Here is a 21,005-nt window from a genome sequence, read left to right as displayed (position 1 = left end):
AAATGACAGAATGATCTCTGTTCGTTTCCAAGGCAAGCCATTCAATATCACAGTAATCCAAGTCTATGCAATGGCAACCCACTCCAGTACTCTTGCCTGGAAAATTCCACGGACGGAGGAGCCTGGTAGGCTGCAATCCATGGGGTCGCTGGGAGTTGGACACAACTGAGCGACTTCACTTTCACTTTTCACTTTCATCCATTGGAGAAGGAAATGGCAACTCACTCCAGTGTTCTTGCCTGGAGAATCCCAGGGGCAGGGGAGCCTGGTGGGCTGCTGTCTATGGGGTTGCACAGAGTTGGACACGACTGAAGTGACTTAGCAGCAGCAGCAGCATGCCCCAACCAGTAATGCTGAAGAAGCTGAAGTTGAACGGCTCTATGAAGACTTACAAGACCTTCTAGAACTAACACCCCCTAAAGATGTCCCTTTCATTATAGGGGACTGGAGTGCAAAATTAAGAAGTCAAGAAGCACTTGTAGTAACAGGCGAATTTGACCTTGGAGTAAGGAATGAAGCAGGGCAAAAGCTAACAGAGTTTTGCCAAGAGAATGCACTGGTCATAGCAAACACCTTCTTCCAACAACACAAGAGAGAACTGTACACATGGACATCACCAGATGGTCAACACCAAAATCAGATTGATTATATATTCTTTGCAGCCAAAGATGGAGAAGCTCTATATGGTCAGCAAAACCAAGACCAGGAGCTGATTGTGGCTCAGATCATAGACTTCTTATTGCCAAATTCAGACTTAAATTGAAGAAAGTAGGGAAAACCACTAGACCATTCAGGTATGACCTAAATCAAATCCCTTATGATTATACAGTGGAAGTGACAAATAGATTTAAGGGACTAGATCTGGTAGACAGAGTGCTTGATGAACTATGGACGGAGGTTCATGACATTGTACAGGAGACAGGGATCAAGACCATCCCCAAGGAAAAAAAAATGCAAAAAAGAAAAATGGCTATCTGAGGAGGCCTTACAAATAGTTGTGAAAAGAAGAGAAGCAAAAAGCATAGGAGAAAATGAAAGGTATACCCATTTGAGTGCAGAGTTCCAAAGAATAGCAAGGAGGGTTTTGCTTTACTCAGTAGCTATTTGTCTATCTTTTTCTAAAGTCTACTTGGTAAATCTGTATATTCCCTTAAAGAGTTTCTTTTTACTACAGAAATATTCTCTTGCACATATGTCATATTTAATAATAGATGAGAGTAGTTTAGAATCTATTTAACTATTTTCTATTAAAAATTATGTAAGTGAAATTTTAAATATAAATTTATTCTCTTTATGGACTAATTTTATTCAATACACTTTATTTTCATAAATCATTATCATTAATTTATATTTGCTTCACTGTTTTGTTGATTAGCATTGATTTAAAGAAAATCTACTTCACTGAATTTTATTCATCTGTTCATTTATTTAATAAATATTTAAGAAGCACCTATCATGGTATTTAGAAAATGCTCTCCATCCATACTTGTTGAATTAATGCATATAATGTGCAAGTACTGTCCTAACAGAAGAAACACAGGGTAATTAAAGTATGCAAGGTCCTTCCTTCATTCAGGGGTGTGTTAGTGTGTGTGTGTGTGTGCATTTATAGATGCCTGTGTTTACATTTGTTATTGAATATGGAGAGTGATTAACAAGTAAATATTTAAAGTGTTTCAGATATCTTTCTTTACCTTTAATTTTTTCTCCAGAATATTTTGCAAATTCTCTTATTTATTTTTAGGAACTCTATAAACTAACATCATTTACCATTTTTCTTACATGTTTTTGTAAATATTTCCCCATCTTTTGTGTATGATTTTAGGTTTGTATATGTGTATGGGAGGTTATGTGATCACATTTATAATGTTTTGGTTTTTTGACTATGCCTTTAATGTAATGCTTCAAATGCCATTCTTCATCTCAAAATAACTTTTAATCAAGTTCATTTTCTACAAATGATTTTATAATTCCACTAAATAATATTTAAAACCTTACCGCATATGAATTTACTTTACTGTGTATGATGGTGTAATATTGTCACCAGTTGGGAATTACACTTTAGATATGTGGTATTTTTACTTATAATTTCAAAATAAAAATATATTATTTCATGAACTCATGGACATGACACCAAAAGAATAGATAAAAATAGACAAGTGAGAATATCCCAGATGGCTCAGTGGTAAGGAGTTTAACTACCAGTGGAGGAGACACACAAGACATGGATTCAACCCCTGGGTCAGGAAGATACCCTTGAGAAGGAAATGGCAACTCACTCCAGTATTCTTGCCTGGGAAATCTCATGGACAGAGGACCCCATGGAGTCTCCATGGGGTCGCAACAAGTTGGACACGACTGAATGACTGAACACCAGCAAGACAGTAAAAGAAGCAACAGTAGAGTGAAAAGGCACCTAGCAGCAAATCATATAAGGGATTAATTTGAAAAATATACAAAAATCCTACAGCTCAAGAGCAAAACAAAAGCAACAACAGCAAAAGCTCTAATAAACTGATTAAAAAAATTGGTCAGGGACTAGCCATTTCTCCAAAGAAGACGTATGGATAGCTAACAGGTATATGAAAATATACTGACATCTCTAATCATTAGAGAAATGTAAATGAAAACCACAATGAGATGTCATCTTACACCTGTCAAAATGGCAATAATTTTAAAAAAGACAAATGCTGGCAAGCTTGTGGAGAAACTGGAACTCTTCTGAATATTTATCCACATTAAATGTGTATATTGCATCTCAAATCTATGAACAAAAAAATCTGTATAATTTATAGTGATTTGCCTTTTCACTCTGGTATTAAGTTTTTTCTCTCTGCTCTTGATTAGTATTGCTCAGTGTTGATCAATTTTCAGTGAGGCATGTTTGAACGGCTTTCCTCTATTGTCTTTGTCTTGTGCTTTCTTTTTTAGATTAACTTTTATTTTTTTCTTTATTAATTCCAATCTTGTACATCCTTTAGGCTTTATTTCTCATCTCCTAGCTTCTTAAATGAAAGCTTACATTTTTTCATTTTCCATCTTTCCTCTTTTCTAAATCTAGGGTATAAATTTCCCTTAGATACTACTTTAGTTGCATTGGAAGAATTTAGTTACAGCATATCTTTGTTACTATTATTTCACAATATTTTCAAGTTTGAAAGTGATTTCCAGACCCAGGAATTCTTTGGAAGAATATTTCTTAATTTTCCCAGTAAGGATGGCTAAGTATATTTTCTTATTAATACTTAATTTCACTCTGGTCAAAGTCAATATTCTGTATAAATTCAATTCTCTGAAGGTTTTTGTTCTATCATATGATCATCAAAACATCTACTTCTGCTTTATTGACTATGTGGATCACAACAAACTGTGGAAAATTCTTCAAGAGATGGGAATACCAGACCACCTGACCTGCTTCTTGAGAAATCTGTATGCCAGTCAGAAAGCAACAGTTAGAACTGGACATGGAACAACAGACTGGTTCAAAATGGGGAAAGGAGTAAGTCAAGGCTATATATTGTCACCCTGCTTATTGGAGAAGCTGCTGAACTAACATAAGACCTGAGAGTGATGGCCTGCTTGTGAGTTGAATCCACCCAGTCCCTGACTGATGGCTCTGCAATGTCCAGTGCTCTGATCTACAGTCACGCTTGCAGTCTTCTTAGTTCTAGGCTCTGCTTGGGGATGGAAAGATACAGAGGACTTCTCCCAGGGCAGCTCACATAGCTATTCACCATTGGGAAGTAATGAAATAAATGATGTATGATGAAAGAAATAAAGTATACCCTCCAAGAAGCTCTGTGAACTCCAGAAAAACACAGATAAACAATCCAATTCAGAAAAAGAATATGTGAACAAAATAAGATTAAAATTTGTTTATTATCATTATTGTTATTGTTTTAATTTTTGGCTTTACTGGGTCTTTGTTGCTGCACATGGGCTTTCTCTAGTTGTGGTAAGCAGGCACTGCTCTTCTTTGTGGACAGCAGGTTTCTCTATGCGGGGGCTTCTCTTGTTATGGAGCACAGGCTCTAGGAGCTCAGGCTTCAGTAATCGCAGAATGCCGGCTCCTATTTGTGGTTTGCAGGTCCTAGAGCACGGGCTCAGCATCTGTTGTACATGGGCTCTGAGTTGCTCCACAGAATAAATTCAGGTGTTTTTTTTTTTTTTTTTTTTAAGAGACTGAAATCATAAAAAAGGAAGCAAACAGGGAGTTTATGTTGGTTTATGGTTAGGATTTGATGCTTTCACTGCTGTGCCTGGATTCAATCCTGGTCAGAGAACTGAGATCCCTGAAGCTGTGCAATGAGGCAGAAAAAGAGAAGGATCAAACAGAAATTCTTTTTAAGATTACAATGAATGAAATGCAACAAAAGGGAAAACGCTACAGAGAGCATCAGCAACAGCAGAAGAATCTTTGAGGCAGAAGACTCAAAGAAAATTGAAATTACCCAGCCAGAGGACAAAGAAGAAAAAAGAATGAAAAAAGTGTGAAAGAACTGGTGTGCACAATGGGATAATATTAACAGAAACAACCTGCAACATTATTGGGACCCCAGAAGGAGAAGAGAGGGAGAAAGGGACAGAGGCTGTACCAAAAGAAATAATACCAGGTAAGTTCCACATCTGGTAAGATGTAGACATTCAAGCTCCTGTAGCTAATAGGCCACTCCTCAGAGTTCATTCAAAATGATTGTCTCCAAGACACATTGTTTGTAATCAACAAAAAGGAGAATTTTAGAAACATCAAGATAAAAGCAAATGCTCACAAAAAAGAAATTCCCTGAAGAACGTTAAGAATATCAGCGGACTTCTCAGAAGAAAGCTGACAAGCCAAGAGAGAAAGGGATGATATATTCAAACTGATGAAAGAAAAAGCCTGCAAACCAAAATACTTTACTCAGGAAGGTTGTCTTTCAGAAATGAAGATGAGTTAAAGACTTTCCCCAAAAAATAACAGTTGAGGGAGTTCACAAACAGAGTTTTGTCTTACAAGATTGCTGAGGGGAGTTCTTCAAGGTAAATGAAGGATACTAATTATTATATTAAAGAAGTGAAAATATACAACAGACATGTAAATCTAAATATGTAATGCAATTCAGAATATTCTAACACTGAATATGGTAGTGTGCTAACCAGTTAGCTCAAGTCTAAGGGAGGCATTAAAATAAGTATGGAGAAAAATATTTTGTTAGTGATATACAATATAAAGAGAGATAAATTCTGACACCAAAAACAGAAAGTATAGGAGAGGATTAAAAGGTAGAGCTTTTGTATGTGATTGAAATTGATTTATTATCAGTGTAATATAGACTAATGTGTCTGTAAGATGTTTTATGTGAGCCACATGGCAACAAAAATGTGAAAACCTACAGTAGATTCACAAAAAGTAGAGAGAGAAAAATCAAAGCACATCGTTATACAAAACGATCAGTTCACAGTTCTGTTGTACAGAAAAGTCGAGTTATCGTGGTCTCTACAGCATCCTTCAGTATCAGTCCCAGAGGACCCTCCTTTCACAAAGTGAAAGACTAATTAGTCTGTTTGTTTTTATTAGCCAAAGAACTCTTTCTGCACCTCATCTCCTTCCTTATGTCATATAGATGGTGCAGCTGTACTTTTTTAATTGCATATTTTCTTCTTGTGATGTTCCTGTGTGGTTTTAAATGAAAAACTGCCAAATGATAAATCATCCAAATACCCTGTCTCCTCTCTTGGGTCTGATTAAGACTTAGTAAAAAGGCACATGTGTGTGTGTTGTGGTTTGTCTTGTGTATCCTTAGAGATAGAGATTTGCAGAGTTCGTTGTGATGTATCTGGTGGTGATATGCCCCTTCTTTTTGAAAATCAAACTTTGGCCTGTTAATTGCTGAAAACATTTGCTTTTAAAACAAAAATGTCAATTAGCTAAATGATGTCCTCAAAAATAGTTATTTATATACAAGATAATTTCTCTTAAATGTCTAGCATAGTGCCATTCAACCATTTAACAAACCTTAGATGAGCATCTATTAACTTATAGAGAGTGGAAATACAGAGCTTATACTAAGGTACAGGCCTCACTCCAATCCTGGGCCTTGGCAGAGCCTCAGCAGATGCCTGCAGCCTGCAGGAGTCTTGGGTAGCATGCCCAGATGGGGAAGGATTCAATGATAAGGAAAAGAGAATCTATTCACAGACTTCAAGAGTTAAAGGAGGAACACATCTTGCTGTATTTCCAGGGTTCTTAGGCTGGTCCTCAGATAGGACTTAGCTGCACCAAAGCTCCATGTGCAATAGAGCATCAGGTCACAATTGAGCAACCACTCAGCCTTTGAGCTCTGAGTGCCATTCCAAGTGGCACTAATCTTGAATTTAAGTGGTTTAAGAATGACCACCCACAAGAACTCAATAGCTCTGGAGTTGGCAATTACATCAACTCTGAACAGAGATGGATTAATCATGAAGCTAACAAAGCTTCACCTTCACAACCTGTCCTTACACCAGCCCCTTCCAAGTCCTATGAGGGGAGCCCTAGGGCTGTGCTCACAAGAATACAGGCTTTGAATGTGCCATTTTCTTGAATTGGGGGGAATAATCAGCAAAATTATTGCTTAACCAAAGGTGAGCTAGTTAATTATCTGCATGGAGCACTAAATCCAGGAATCAGATTTGTTCAGGAAATGAAGAAAAAACTTAGGGGGCTTAGAAATACATGAGGCCTTTTCATTAGTACAGGATTGGTGGAAGGTAAAAACAGGATCAAAGATGATGGATTGGTTAACTCAGAGGAAAGAAGAGCTGTTTAAAGATGAAGGTCAAGATGCTAAGAGAGAAATTCGGGAAACTGAGCCCGACTGTCAGCACAGAGTGAAGTAAAGTGAACAGGAGATGCACCGGGGCGGGTGCTGTTAGACAGGATTTAGATCTGGTTGTTTGTCAGTCAGAAATGGTGATGGAGAAACAACTGAGCTCAACAGAGGAAGCAAGGTGAGCTCAGAGGGAGTAGCTTAAGATGAAGACACAGAAGGAAGAGGCGATCCAGGAAAGGACCTGCTTCATGTGACAGATTCTGTCTTCAAGTCTTCTTTCTCCTTTGTATCCATTAGAAGAGACTCTTCTGCTGCTGGAAAAAGTGACCCCCAAATCTCAGTGGCAACACACACACATACACACATACATATACACACACATACAGAAATGAATGCATACTTACATACTCATATGCAGACACACACACACACACTCACACTCATCACAACCTACAGATGTCTGTGGTCTGTGAGGCTCTTGCACGTGCACCATCTGGAACACGCAGCTTCTGGGGAAGGAAAAAGAGAGAGACTAGAAAGTCACACTTGGACTTTTCCTGCCTTCACTCAGAAGTGACACAGGTGACACCACCAATGTTTCATTGCCCAGAATGAGTCACTGGGGAGTAGAAATACAGTTGTTTGATGAGTATTACTGTCTATCCACATCCTTTAGTGGAACTCTTGAGAGCAGTGCTGTCAGTTTTTTCTCACCTTGGAGAACCTTCTGAGGTACAGCTCTGTGCAGAGATTGAACGTGATCTGACCCTCCCGGAGTGGGATTTGAAGGCATTTTCTATCTGGCTCCTTTAGCTGCTGTGTCTCTGACTCCTTACTCCACTGCAGCTTGTTCGAATGGGATTAATCAGATTTGTGTCTCCCCTGCTCCCACCTCCCTCCCCCACTCAGTATCACTAACTGCAGGGTGATTGTCAGCATTTGTTCATGCATTCATTTCTTATCTGATATTTGTTAAGCTCTTTCTATGTGTCTTTACTTGACCTTATGGAGACGTTGAAGAACAAGACACAATACTTGCTGTCAAGAAACACCACTTTAGAGACAAAAAGAAAGTTTTTACAGATTAAATAGACATAGCAGTAATTCTGAACTGGAGGAAAAGAGTTCACAGAGGTGATAACTCTGTGCACTTAAAGACAAAGGAAGTTATACATATTTTCTTTCCGTAGTGGGCTTGAAAATGTGTCCTCTAGATTCAAACATGCATAAATGTAATAATCACTATTTTTATGACTGATTTCATCTTGTGCAGTAGCAAGGGGTGTTTACATGGACTGAAAGTTCCATGAAGTTAACACAGACTCTCCCAATTAATATTTGTCCCCCAAGTTAGCTCAGGTTTACTTTAATAATTATCTTGTCAACTCTAGTTCAAGCTGCCTGTTAAGACTGATTTTCCTCTATTTCAGGAAGCATCTTCTTGTCTCTCCTCCCACAGATGGTGTCTGGGGTGGGAGGCTGTCTTCTTTTCCAACAGCAGCAGGGAAGGGCCCTGGGTCTGCATGCTCTCCACTTAGAATCTGCTTGTCTTTGATTTAGTAGCTTTGATCTGCTCTGGTCTCTGGGTATTTGATGTTGCGCTGTGGAGGAATGAATGAGGCCAATTCAGCACCATACTCTTTGTTCGACGTTGCCAGTTATAGACTGTAAAGGGTTGAGCAGAGATGATGGGTTGGACCTCAGTCAGCTCATGACTAGCTCATGACCAAGTTCATCACATGCCCTTGTGATGAAGTGGTCTTTAGTAAACAAGCCTTTACAAATTTTGGTCCCATCCATGCAAGGAATACAGATGGTGAGGTGGGTCTCCAATGCTTAGGTGTAACAGCTCAATTAATTGTTTCCTTTTAAAGTCGTATAGTTCTTTTTTAATTCAAAAATATTTTTTATATTAGTTACTCTGATTAGTCCTGAAAATGTCCCTCTACCAAGGATATTTAATTATTAACTTTCCTAGCAAAGAGGTTACTGAACCTCTGAAACCTCCATATTTTCATGGTGATTTGGGAATAATAATGCTACATATTGTATAGCTTTACAATCCATAAGACTGAATAAACAGTTAGTCTAAGTTAAAGAACAGGATTCTTCCTGCTCTTTACTTCTGTACTTCTAATTCAATATGGAAGTTGTTAAACTAAATTTTTTTATAACAAAATTTCTTCCTGTTACAGTTATGTGTGGTTTGAACTGAAAATATGCCAAATGATAAATATATAAACATTTGGACCACTTGGCAATATCTGATTAAGACCAGAACAGGAGGCTTCATGGTGTTCATCTGTCAATGTGCTGAGGTTTGTCTTCTTTATCTTCAGATATAAAAGATGCAGTGTTTATATGTGTTTAGAACTGGCTCTCTCTTAGCACTGCTAAGAGAGCTGCTGCTCTTGGAATGGGGCTAGGATTGTTTCTGGTGTTGCAATTTACTGCATTCATTGCAGAAAAGTGTAGAAGTGAACCATACATAGCTTATACCATTTAATTGTATTGAAATATCTTTACAACAATTGACATAACTTCATTGTGCTGTTAAGTCCTCACACCAAGTTAAATTATTTCTCAAAATATTTCTTTTGATTGAAATGATTTGCATAAAATACCAGGCTGACATTCATTCATTCAGGTATACAGAAGACATCATTTAGGATTTTTAATAATCAAGCACTGGGGATAAGGAAATAAATTAGACACGGAACTTTTTCCAAGTCTGTATGAATTTATAAAGTAAAATTAACAGGTAAACAACTTAATTAATGAGGTTCACAGTTGGTAAGGTCGAGGTTCATGAGCAGTAGAACCTCTCTCTGGGGCACAGAGAGAAGGGGTGATGGCGGAAGACTCACAACTCTGGCACCAATCACCATCACAGCATGTGGTTCCTGGGAGAGTTCTGACAGCACCAGTCAAGGCTCCAGGTAACAGAATTTAATTCCTTTTCTAGAGTGCTGTGATTCCTGGGATGGGATGGGGAGAGGGGCTCTAATATTGCTTCTCTACCACTACTGTGGACTACTTTTGACTAGTGGTTATATCTCTTACTAATGCCAACTCTTAATTCTAACCAGAACTCTGTCATCTAGACACAAGTATAACCCTTCTTTTATAGATGGAACCACTACATAGACAGTGTAAGGACCCTGTTCAAGGTCACACACATGGTATGTGGCTGAACTCCGAGTCAGGACAAGGCAAATTGGCTCCTTAGCTTGTTCTCCTGACCCCTGAAGTTCATTGTGGACAAAGTTGGTTGGTGTCCTCCCTAAAGCTTTCCTCCTTCAAATCTTGGATGAGATTGGACACTGAGATTTCCTTATGTGTCAGAGAAGATGAACCATCATCAGAGGGTGAGTTGGTCCATGTTGACCTGCATCCCCAGCTCTGGGGTAGAGGATGCTGCCTGGGCACAGCCTGCCAGCCCTGGATTAGCCCCTCCTTCCAGCCCACTCCATCCTTATAACAGGGTATGGAGTCCCTAACAGTATGTTACCTGCGAAATCTCAATCCCGAGGTGAGACCATGTGTACCTGGTTCACTAAATGCATCCCTGTGTCATCCTGTGGGAGGAATGCCTGGACTTCAGGAAGCACATCCTATGTTCTAGGTGTTTGTCTGGTGGTTTCTGGTGATGCTGCAGAGTACATAACTGGGTAAAGAATGATGACTCTGGGACCCAGGGGGAGTAGAACATCGACTCTAGTGACTGAGCAGATCCTGTTCCTACTCTAGCACCTGAGTTTATATTCTGGTTCTGATATTTGTAATCAGTTATTATTGCTACTGTTTTAAGCATCCAGAGGAGATGGGGTTCATGTACAGATTGAGGCTTGGAAGTCAGAGGAACACAGGGCAAATAAGTGACTATTGTAAAATAATAGGTTAATATTAGCATATTTAGAGGGAGAAAACCATATGTTCAGTTGACTTTTCTCCCTTTTAATTTACCTGAGTCTCAAGGACAGAGAAGCTAAGTCTGCTGACTGGGATGAGGGGTTCTGCCGGTGGGGATGTGGCAGGGCTGTGGACTGGTCCACAGCTGCCCTCAGTGTTGGCCCCACTGGGACCTTCGGGCGTGGGTGGGTGTGAACCCATCTCTGAGCTCCAGTGGGGACTCTGGGGCATTTGTGTCACAGGTGGGTCCTTCCCACATTTGTGCTGAAGTGATGAGAGTCGGGGTGAAGGGGCCTCAGAGTGGGTTTGTGTGGACCACAGAGGAGCGTCATGGGAATCTTGAGCCTGAGGGAGTATGAGGAATGAGGGCAGTATGTTAGTGACCTTGAATTTCAGTGGGGGAGCTCTGTCTTGCATCACTTATGGCCCTATTCAGTCTCTATACTTATCCCTGGGTTACTTTCTGGAGAGCATCTGGGAGCTTCTCTGATCAGTGGAAACAGAACAAGGCAGCAGTGGCCACACTGGACATCAGTCCCTTCTGCTTGGCTCTGTGCCCTCAATCCACCTTAATTCCACTCTTGCTGCCACCTTCCCTCTTAAACTCAGAATAAATGAATCCCTCTTCTCTTTTCTGCTTCACTCACGTCTTCTTTGCCCCTTGCAAGCAGCCACTGTGTTGCAGAATACTTTTTATTTATCCTTCTGTCTGGGGGCAGTTGCCTTAAATTATATTTTACATCTTCTTTAGTTATGGCTTATAATACAAGGGTGTTCTGAATCCTATAAAACCAAACTCTCAATATGCAAAGAGTGACAATGTGAAGTTTAGAAAACCTAAATCTTTCTAAGTTATATATTTTCTTCTCTTAGATCCCCCAAAGCCTATCTTGGCAGGCTAGAGTTCAATGATAACTCCTACTGTCTGTTTGTTTCCTGTAACAGCAATCTCTTTCTCTCCTGAAGCATCATTTGTTGACTAGCTGAGAGGGATATTTCACATAAAATTAATGCAATAAAGGGGAAAGGGATTTAGCATGTCTGAAAATCCCTTATAGGGCTTCCCAGGTGGCTCAGCAATAAACAACCCCCCCCCCACCCCCCCACCCCCGCCAATGCAGGAGACGCAGATGTGGGTTCGATGCCTGGGTCAAGAAGATCCCCTCAAGAAGGACATGGCAATCCACTCCAGTATTCTTGCCTAGGAAATCCTATGGACAGAGGAGCCTGGCAGGTTACAGTCCAGGGGTCACAAAGAGTAGGACACAACTGAGCACACATGCACCTTCTCCAAGACCCAGTCTCCAGATCATTCTGAGCAGAGAAGAAAGACCTGCAATCTCATCCACTCAAGTTAATCGTTCCTTCCCACCCTCTCCGTGGTCACCTCTGAATTCCTGCCATCCTTGTCCTCATTTTCTGTTGGCCCGAGAAATATTCTTGTATTTGAAGCCTTCTTGTAGTACTCTGCTTGACCTTGAGCTCAGTGCTGGGGAAGGTCAATGCTTGATACCACTAAAATTATTGTTCATCGTCCAATGAGTTCCACAACCTGATCCTGAAAGATCTTACAGTCCTTGGGGATTGGCCAGGGTAATCAGAGGAAAGAATGGTACTCATAGTTTTTAATGTGAGTTTTCTACTCCAGCCGCAGTCAGGGAGCCCAGCTCTCAGGACCACAGAAGCAGGAGGTCAAAGGACCGTGTTGTTCATATAAGGAGATGTTGAAGATTCTGAAGCTCATTGGTGTTTGAGCTTCAGAAAGTGGCAGATGCAGCCTCCGATAGTGCCTGAAATGGTGAAAGATGTCGCTATTGGCTCTCAGGAGGGAGGATGTAGGGGACGGCCTATATAGACCCCGGTTGGCACCCTGACGCCTCCTCACAGGCTGATCCTGCAGCCGGGACTGTGACCTTGAGGACGTGCGGTCAGGATGGCTCGGAGCCAACACCTCTCCCTCCAGGGATTCTGTGTCCTCCTTCTCGGCACCATGGTGGGTGGTCAAGGTAAGAGCTGCCTCTCTGTCCTGGGTCCACAGCAGGGAGTGGATGCCTTGGTGAAGGGAAAGGCATCTGGGGTTCTGGAGCCGAGCCTCAGTGTTTTTGACCAAAAAGGAGCCACGCTGACTGTGAATACTGGTCCCTCTCCTGTGGGGGGTCCACTGGTCATAGCGGCAGATTTTACAGAGCAGTGAGGTTTGGTCTGGACCGAGCTGGGTCAGCCTGAGTCCCTCCACTGTCTCCCTTGTTCTCAGGGAGCTTCTTGGTGGCCCAGTGGCTCCCAGTGTGTGGAAGATCCAGCGACTGAGCTCAGCTGGGACTCTGGGCTGTTCCCACATGCTCCATGTGCCTAGTGTGTGAGCACTGCCCCTGGGTCCCCGTGTTTCCAGTGTCTATGCTCCTGTAGGCTCTGTGATTGTGTGTGTGTGTGTGTGTGTGTGAGCGGGTGAGTGAGGAGTGTGTGAGGGTGTGAGGAGTGTGTGAGGTTGTGTGTGTGTGTGACTGTGAGGCATGTGTTAGGAGTTTGTGTGTGTGTGAGGGTGTGTGAGGAGTGTGTGAGGGTGTGTGTGTGTGGAGTGTGTGTGAGAGTGTGTGTGTGTAAGGAGTGAGTGAGGAGTTTGTGTGTATGTGTGTGTGTGTGTGTGTGTGATGAGTATGTGGATCCTGTCTTTGTGAGAGGAACAGGCCTGCTGAGCAGGGACTGAGTCCACTGGTCTGTGAGGCACACAGGGTCCCACAGGGCTGGGTGTCATGGCCGCTGCATGTAACCAGATCAGAGATAATGGCGCACCTGCCTGCCTCTCTCTGGCTCCTCTCCCCCATCCCCGGGGCTCTCCTCTGCTTGTTGCCCTGTCTGCCCAGCACTGGGCTCTGTGAGAGGTTCTGCCTGCTGGCCTCACCTGTCCCCACCAGGTGTCCATTACGGAGCAGAAGCCCACAGCCAGGAGAGGAGACCTCTTGTCTGTAGAGATCAGCTGATGTGCAGCCCCAGGTGTATAAATTCCCTAGTCTCTGCCCTGGACCCTGTGACATTTCCTGATGTGATGAGGGCCTGGGATGGTCCTTTCCCCTCCCAGGATCTGATGTGACTCTATAGGGAGCACTTTCCGCCTCGTACCCTCTCCTGTTCCTCCCTGGAGCTGGTTTCCCCTGAGTGAGAGGACGGCAGGCCTCAGGGCTGGGGCTGCAGAGAATCTGGTCTCCAGCCTGGTGCAGGCGGCCTTCTCAGATGTGGGTGCTGGTCTGGCTGAGACTCAGTGCAGCCCCGTCTCCTCTCAGAGCTCACTGTCGCCCCCTAGACCTCAACCTCCAGTCCACAGCTCTCCTCGGGAAGTCCCCTCCCTCCTTATCTCTGCTCCTTGAGTGCTGGGCAGACGCTGATGAAGCATCTCCTTCTGAGGGCTTGGAGGTCAGAAGTGGGTTTTGGTCACACAAGGGGGAGATGATGGATGTTTTGATGCATGGCCCCCCTCCTCTTGTAAGGAAAATTGTAGGAAATTTCATCAGTTGTTTTTTAAGAAGCAAGAATATTTCACCAAAGCAAGCACTATTTTCATTTTCTTTGAAACAACACCATTCAGAGTTATCCTATAGCATTATATTTTTCTATTTCATGCTACAGTAGACTTGCTCTTGTGAAATAACAGTGTTGGCCTTTCTGAGCACCTGATGATTTCTCACATGTTACAGGACTCTCCACCTTGAAATTCATGATGGGCATTGGCATAAAACTATCTCTCAAATGCAATTGATGCCATTAGACACAAAAATGAAGATCCTCAGGATTAGATAATTTGGCATATATTGTTCTGTATCCTGTTTTTACAATCCAAAATATATTTTGGGCATTTTTCTATATCATTAACTATTCTTTTACACACTAAAGCATTTTATTATAAAATTTAAAAATACAGGCTATCACAGGTATAGTACTAAATTTTTTAACTGCCTCCAGTTATTTCACTATATGCAGAAATGCAACATGCTCACCTGACCATCTGTATTGAGCATTTAGTTGTTTTCAACATTTTTTCCTATTATGAAAAATGTTACTCTGAACTTCCTTGTGTTTAAATGTAGGACCATCCATGATTGCTTCTCTTAATCATATTCTGAAGGTGAGGTTTCCAAGAATTCCCTGGTGGTCTAGTAACTAAGACTCCATGCTCCCAGTGCAGGGTTCCAGATTAGATCCCTGGTCAGGAAACTAGATTCCACATGTGGCAACTGAGAGTTCGAATGCTGCAGCTAAACATCCTGCATATGGCAACTAAGACCTGGACAGTCAAATAAATAGATAAATAAACAAATATTTAAATTATGGAAAAGAAAAGCAAAGTTGCTGCTTTATAGGCTGAGTACCTCTAAGGCTTAAAGGCTTTGTACCTTTAAGGTTTTTGGTACATGGAGATTAATGCTTGCCAGAAATAGCTGCACTGAACTTTAGTTCTACAAATGGTGAATGAGAATGTTATTTTCCACATAGCTTCACCAACTTTGTCTTCTTATGAGTTTCTAAAATCTTAGCCAGTTTGGTAGGCAAATACTGGCATATATTAGCTAATTTAGTCCTTCATTTGTGAATTACTTTGCTCATTACATTTGTCCTTTTTACCTTGTGATATCTATCATTTTTGTCATGATTTGTGTTGAAGCTCTTTATACTACTACTATCCTCTACTGCAACAACCTACAGTGCATTTACTTATATGAACTCATTTGAGCACACAGCAGTCCAACAGGGCAGGATATATTTTTTATCCACCAAACAGATCACTGAGGCAAAGCAAGGTCACTTGCCCAAGATGAGTCAGCTATAAGAAATAGAGGTAAGACTTGAAACAAGCAGTTTGGGTGCAAGTCCCTGTCCTATTGAATTACATCGTTTATAGACTGAAGATGCTTCCTTCAGTTTATTGTTTGATTTTTTTTGGCCGTACCAAACCAGACCAGGAATCAAGCCTGTGTTACCTGCATTGAAAGTGCAGAATCCTAACTGTTGGACCACCAGGGAAGTCCCTCACGGAAGTTTCTAATAATATTAATCGCCTGTTAAAATTTCCCATTTTTGTTTCCACTTTCAGAGACTGGTCAAGCATGTTCTTCCCCACTTCAAGTTTAAATAAATTATTTTTATCTGTAATAATTTTATGAATATATTTAAATGTGTAAATACTAAATAATTGTGTAAGTTATTTTATATATGATATGGCATTCTACCTAATTTTATTTTTCCAATGTCATTCCTGAATTATTATTTTTTCTTTTCTTACTGATTTGAATGCCATAAATGTGCTAAATTATATAATTTCCATACCTTCTTTTTGGAATTTATTTAGACTTTCATTCCACAGATGTTTATTGATTTAAAGATGGGTTTGTGGGGCATTCAATCCATACCCTTTGCAATTGACCAGATGCTGAGGACCTAATGATGGTGAATAAAGCTCCCTGGCCCATATTAACTGATAGTCTAGTGAAGTTGGACACTAAAACTAGAAATTATAATAAACTCTGATAAGTGCCATCAATGGGGACGCCAGCACTCATTTTTTTTCCAATGAGTTGGCTCTTCAAATCAAGTGGCCAAAGTATTGGAGCTTCAACTTCAGTATCAGTCCTTCCAATGAATATTCAAGGTTGATTTCCTTTAGGATTGACTGGTTAGATTTCCTGACAGTCCAAGGCACTCTCAAGAGTCTTCTCCAACACCACAGTTCAAAAGCATCAATTCTTTGGTGCTAATAATTCCCAGGTGGTGCTAGTGTTAAGGGACCCGCCTGCCAATTCAGGAGACATAAGACATGCAATTTTGATCCCTGGGTTGGGAAGATCCCCTGGAGAAGGAAATGACAATCCACTCCAATATTCTCGCCTGGGGAATCCCATGGATAGAGAAACCTGTGGTCCATAGAGTCACAAAGAGTTGGACACTACTGAAATGACTTAGCACGCATGCACACAGCTTTCTTTATGGTTCAACTCTCACATCCTTACATGACCACAGGAGAAAACACAGCTTTGACTATACGGACTTTTGTTGGCAAAGTGATGTCTCTGCTTTTTAATACACTGATTAGGTTTGTTATGGCTTTTTTTCCAAGGAGCAAGTGTCTTTTAATTTCGTGGCTGCAGTCATTGTCCACAGGGATTTTGGAGCCAAAGAAAATAAAATCTGTCCCTACTTCCATTTTTTCCCCATTGAATTTAGTTCAGATGACCATTTCAAGTATTAAAAGCTGAGAAATATATTTCAAGCTCCCATTACTATTATTCTTGTCATTTTTTCCCTTGCATTTGCAAAAGTTTTTGTCTCTACATATAGTTTTTTTAAAAAATATATTTCCAGCTTTATTGGAAGGTAATCACCATATAATAGGACATAAGTGAAAGGTGTACAGTATGATGACTTGAAATACATATATATATATTCTCCAGTGAAGACATACAGGTGGCCAAAAAGCACATGAAAAGATGCTGAGTATCACTAATTATCAGAGAAATGCAAATCAAAAATACAATGAGGCATCACCTCACACCAGTCAGAAATGACCATCATCAAAAATTCTATAAATGATAAATGCTGGGGATGGTGTGGAGAAAAGGGACTCAACCAAAAGCAGACTCATTGAAAATGATGCTGGGAACCTTTGAAGGCAAGAGGAGAAGGGGGCAGCAGAGGGGGAGATGGTTAGATAGCATCACCGACTCAATAAACATGAATTTGAGCAAGTTTCAGGAAATAGTGGAGGACAGGTGAGCCTGGAGTGCATCAGTCCATGAATTCACAAAGAGTTAGATATGGCTTAGCAACTGAACAACAATAAATAACTGATTTACTTTCCTATACAGAGGAAATACAACATTGTAAAGCAAATATACTCAATAAAAATTAATTTTAAAAAGATACAAATGAAATTATTTACAAAACAGAAGCAGACTAACAGATATCCAAAAAAACTTATGTTTACACAAGGGGAAATGTTGGGAGTTGGGGAGAGGGATAAATTAAGAATTTGACATTAACACACACACACCTTACTATATATATGATAGATAATCAACATGGACCTACTGTATAGCACAGGGAAGTCTAATCAGTATTCTGTGATAAGCTATAAGAGAAAAGAATCTAAAAAGAATGACTATATGTATTAAAATATATAACCAAGTCACTTTACTGTATGCCTGCAACTAACACAACACTGTAAATCAACTATGCTCTGAAAATTGAAGTATTAAAAAAGAAATACATATATATTTTGAAACTATTAACATAATTAAGTTAGTTAACGCATTTATCACATCACATAGTTACTGTGTGTATGTTATGAGAACTTTTAAGATTGACTTTATTAGCAATGATCAAATATACAATCCAGTATTGTCAACTAAGATCATGACAACTGGTTCCATCATTTTTTTGGCAAAAAGATGGGGAAAAAGTGGAAACAGTGACAGATTTTATTTTCTTGGGCTCCAAAATCACCGTAGATGGTGACTGAAGCTATGAAATCAAAAGATGTTTGCTCCTTGGAAGAAAAGCCATGGCAAATCTAGACAGCATATTAAAAAACAGAGATCACTTTACCAACAAAGCTCCCTATAATCAAACCTAAGGCTTTCCCAGTAGTCATGTATGCTTGTGAGAACTGGACCATTAAGAAGATTGAGCGCTGAAGAAGTGATGCTTTCAAACTGTGGTGCTGGAGAATACTCTTGAGAGTCCCTTGGACAGCGAGGAGATAAAATCTGTCAATCCTAAAGGATATCAACCTGAATATTCTTTGGAAAACTGATGCTGAAGCTCCAATACTTTGGCTACCTGGTATGAAGAGCCAATTCACTGGAAAAGACCCAGATGTTGGGAAAGACTGAGGGCAGGAGAAGAAAGGAGTGACAGAGGATGAGATAGTTGGATGGCATCACCAACTCAATGGACATGAGTTTGAGCAAACTCCAGGAAATAGTGAAGGACAGGGAAGCCTGATGTGCTGAAGTTCATGGGGTTTCAGAGAGTAGGACATGACTTCATGACTAAACAATTGTCAACTACAGTCACATGTACATTCCATCCCCAGGGCTTATCTATGTTCTAAGTAGAAGTTTGTACCACCATCATCCTTTCCTCCCACTCCCACTCCTACCCAGGCAACCACCAATTTACTCTCCTTATCTATGAATTTTTTTTTTAATATCACATATAAATGAGATCAAACAGTACTTGCTTTTCTCTGTCTTACTTCTTTCACTTAGCATAATGCCTTCCTACATTAGTTATGTGTTGCTGTGCTACAAATTACTGCAAAACTTCACATCTTAGCCCTTGTGATTAGAGTTCACGCTCAGCAACAAGAGAAGTCACCAGCATGAGAGGCTCATGCACTACAATGAAGAGTAGCCTCCACTCTCTATAACTAGAGAAAGTCTGTGAGTGGCAACAAAAACCCAGCACAGCCCAAAATAAATAAACAAAACAAAACAACAGCATAAAGCAGCAAACATCTAGCACCTCATAATTTCCATGGGCTCGGAATCGGCAAGGATTACCAGGGTCCTCTGACTCGTGTTGTCTCACTGGTTCAATCATCTGAAGGTTCAACGAGGGGTGGGTACCAATCAAACCACCTGGTTGGCAGCATTCAGACTTTAGGAGACTGTTTAACTGAGAGCCTCAGTCTCTTGCTGGCTGCTGCCAAGAGGCCTCCTTTGGTTCCTTGTCATGAGGGTCTCTCCATACACAGCTCACAACGTAGCAGCTGGCTTCATTAGACCAAGAGAGAGAGTAAGATAGGTCACCAAAGGGAAACCAGAGTCATCTTGAAACCTAATCTCTTAAGTGACATCTCATCACTTTTGCCAAATTCCATTTGTTACATGCTAGATACATTCGAGTGTGAGGATTACACAAGGATGTGAACACCAGGTGACAGGAACAATCAGGACATGTAGAGCCTGTTGCCCAAGCTCTCTGTTCCTAAGCTGGATGAGATGCTCCCTATGGACAGGAAAGGAGAGGGAGGATTCCTCCCTGGATCTCAGGCCATGAGCTGCAACTGAGATGGAGAAGCTGGGCCCTAGTAGCCTTGGGCACATCTACAGGGAGGGCAGCATCCAGAGTCTCTGAAGGCCTGTCCTCAGTGGTGTCCCTGGAGTGGGTTCTACCCGCTCATGAGAAATGAGAAATACCTGGTGCCTCCCTTCCTGCTCCAGGTTCAGTGATGGCACATTGGGAGCTTCGAGTTGGCCATGGTGGGAATATTTATACCATAAAAGTCAGCAAATGCAGGGACTTTTTTCCCCTCAGAGAGAAGATTTTTTTTTTTTTAATCCTTACCAGCACACCACTGCACTCTCTCTTAAAATCTCTCCTGTGTCCTGTGTCTGTGTCTGTCTTGCAGCTCTGGAGCTGAGGCTGAAGGATGGAGCCCACCGCTGTGAGGGGAGAGTAGAAGCGAAGTACAAAGGAGAATGGGGCACAGTGTATGCTGAGTACTGGCTCACAATATCTGCAGAAGTGGTGTGCAGACACCTGGAATGTGGAGTTGCCATTGGTGCTCCCAGAGGGTCTTATTTTGGGCCAAGACTTGGCCCCATTTGGTTTTTGTATGATTCCTGTGAGAGTAGAGAAGTTGAATCAAGTTTGAAGCTCAATACGTGTGCTTCTGTGGATTTTAAAAACTATAATGACACCTACTCTCATGACCAGGATGTTGGAGCAGTCTGCTCAGGTAAGGCCTGTCTGGTCTGGGAGGGGATTCCCAGCAGGAAACACCTCAGTCTCATTCACAGAATGACCATGGGGAAACCAGATCACATGCTTTAAAGGACCCTTGGGAGAAGACTCTGGTTACACTTGATTCTTAAAGCATTAGGTTCTCAAGGGGGTATAAGGGTTTGCTTGGCCCTGGACAGTAAAAACTCCAGACTTGTGGAGAGCTGGACCCTTCAGATCTCTGTGATGTATCATAAGAGGCAGGGAGGAGAGGTCAAATGTTACAAACAGGTACAACTGCTGGGTTATACTTCTACACAATGATGTGACAGATTAGTTTCATCATGATTATTTTTTATTCTATTGAGATGGCCAGTCAGGTTTGGCCACAAGAGAGGACATAAGCAAGGGGCAGGCAAGCATAGTTTATTACACTCTCTGGTCTTAGAGAAACAGAGTCACCAGAGGTATGAAGTGATCCTATCAGGGAGACTGCAAGGAGGCTGACTCAACAAAGCATGAGAAGCCAAAAGAGAGCGTGAAGACACATGGAGAAGTGACAACACCGGGATTCAGGGTGCAACACAA

The 21,005-nt window shown here is 41.2% G+C and overlaps 1 protein-coding gene across 1 annotated transcript in view; it reads left to right on the top strand.

The window, feature by feature from the left end:
- LOC122423127 overlaps positions 1-21,005 on the top strand; it is a 308,231-nt gene that overhangs the window by 28,345 nt on the left and 258,881 nt on the right. The window contains 2 exon segments of the mRNA XM_043439907.1: positions 12,395-12,405; positions 20,112-20,433. Coding sequence (XP_043295842.1) covers positions 12,395-12,405; positions 20,112-20,433 — 333 coding nt within the window.

This window comes from Cervus canadensis, chromosome 21 (assembly GCF_019320065.1).
Source record: "Cervus canadensis isolate Bull #8, Minnesota chromosome 21, ASM1932006v1, whole genome shotgun sequence".
Taxonomy (NCBI): domain Eukaryota; kingdom Metazoa; phylum Chordata; class Mammalia; order Artiodactyla; family Cervidae; genus Cervus; species Cervus canadensis.
This window is presented reverse-complemented; position numbering and strand designations above follow the sequence as displayed.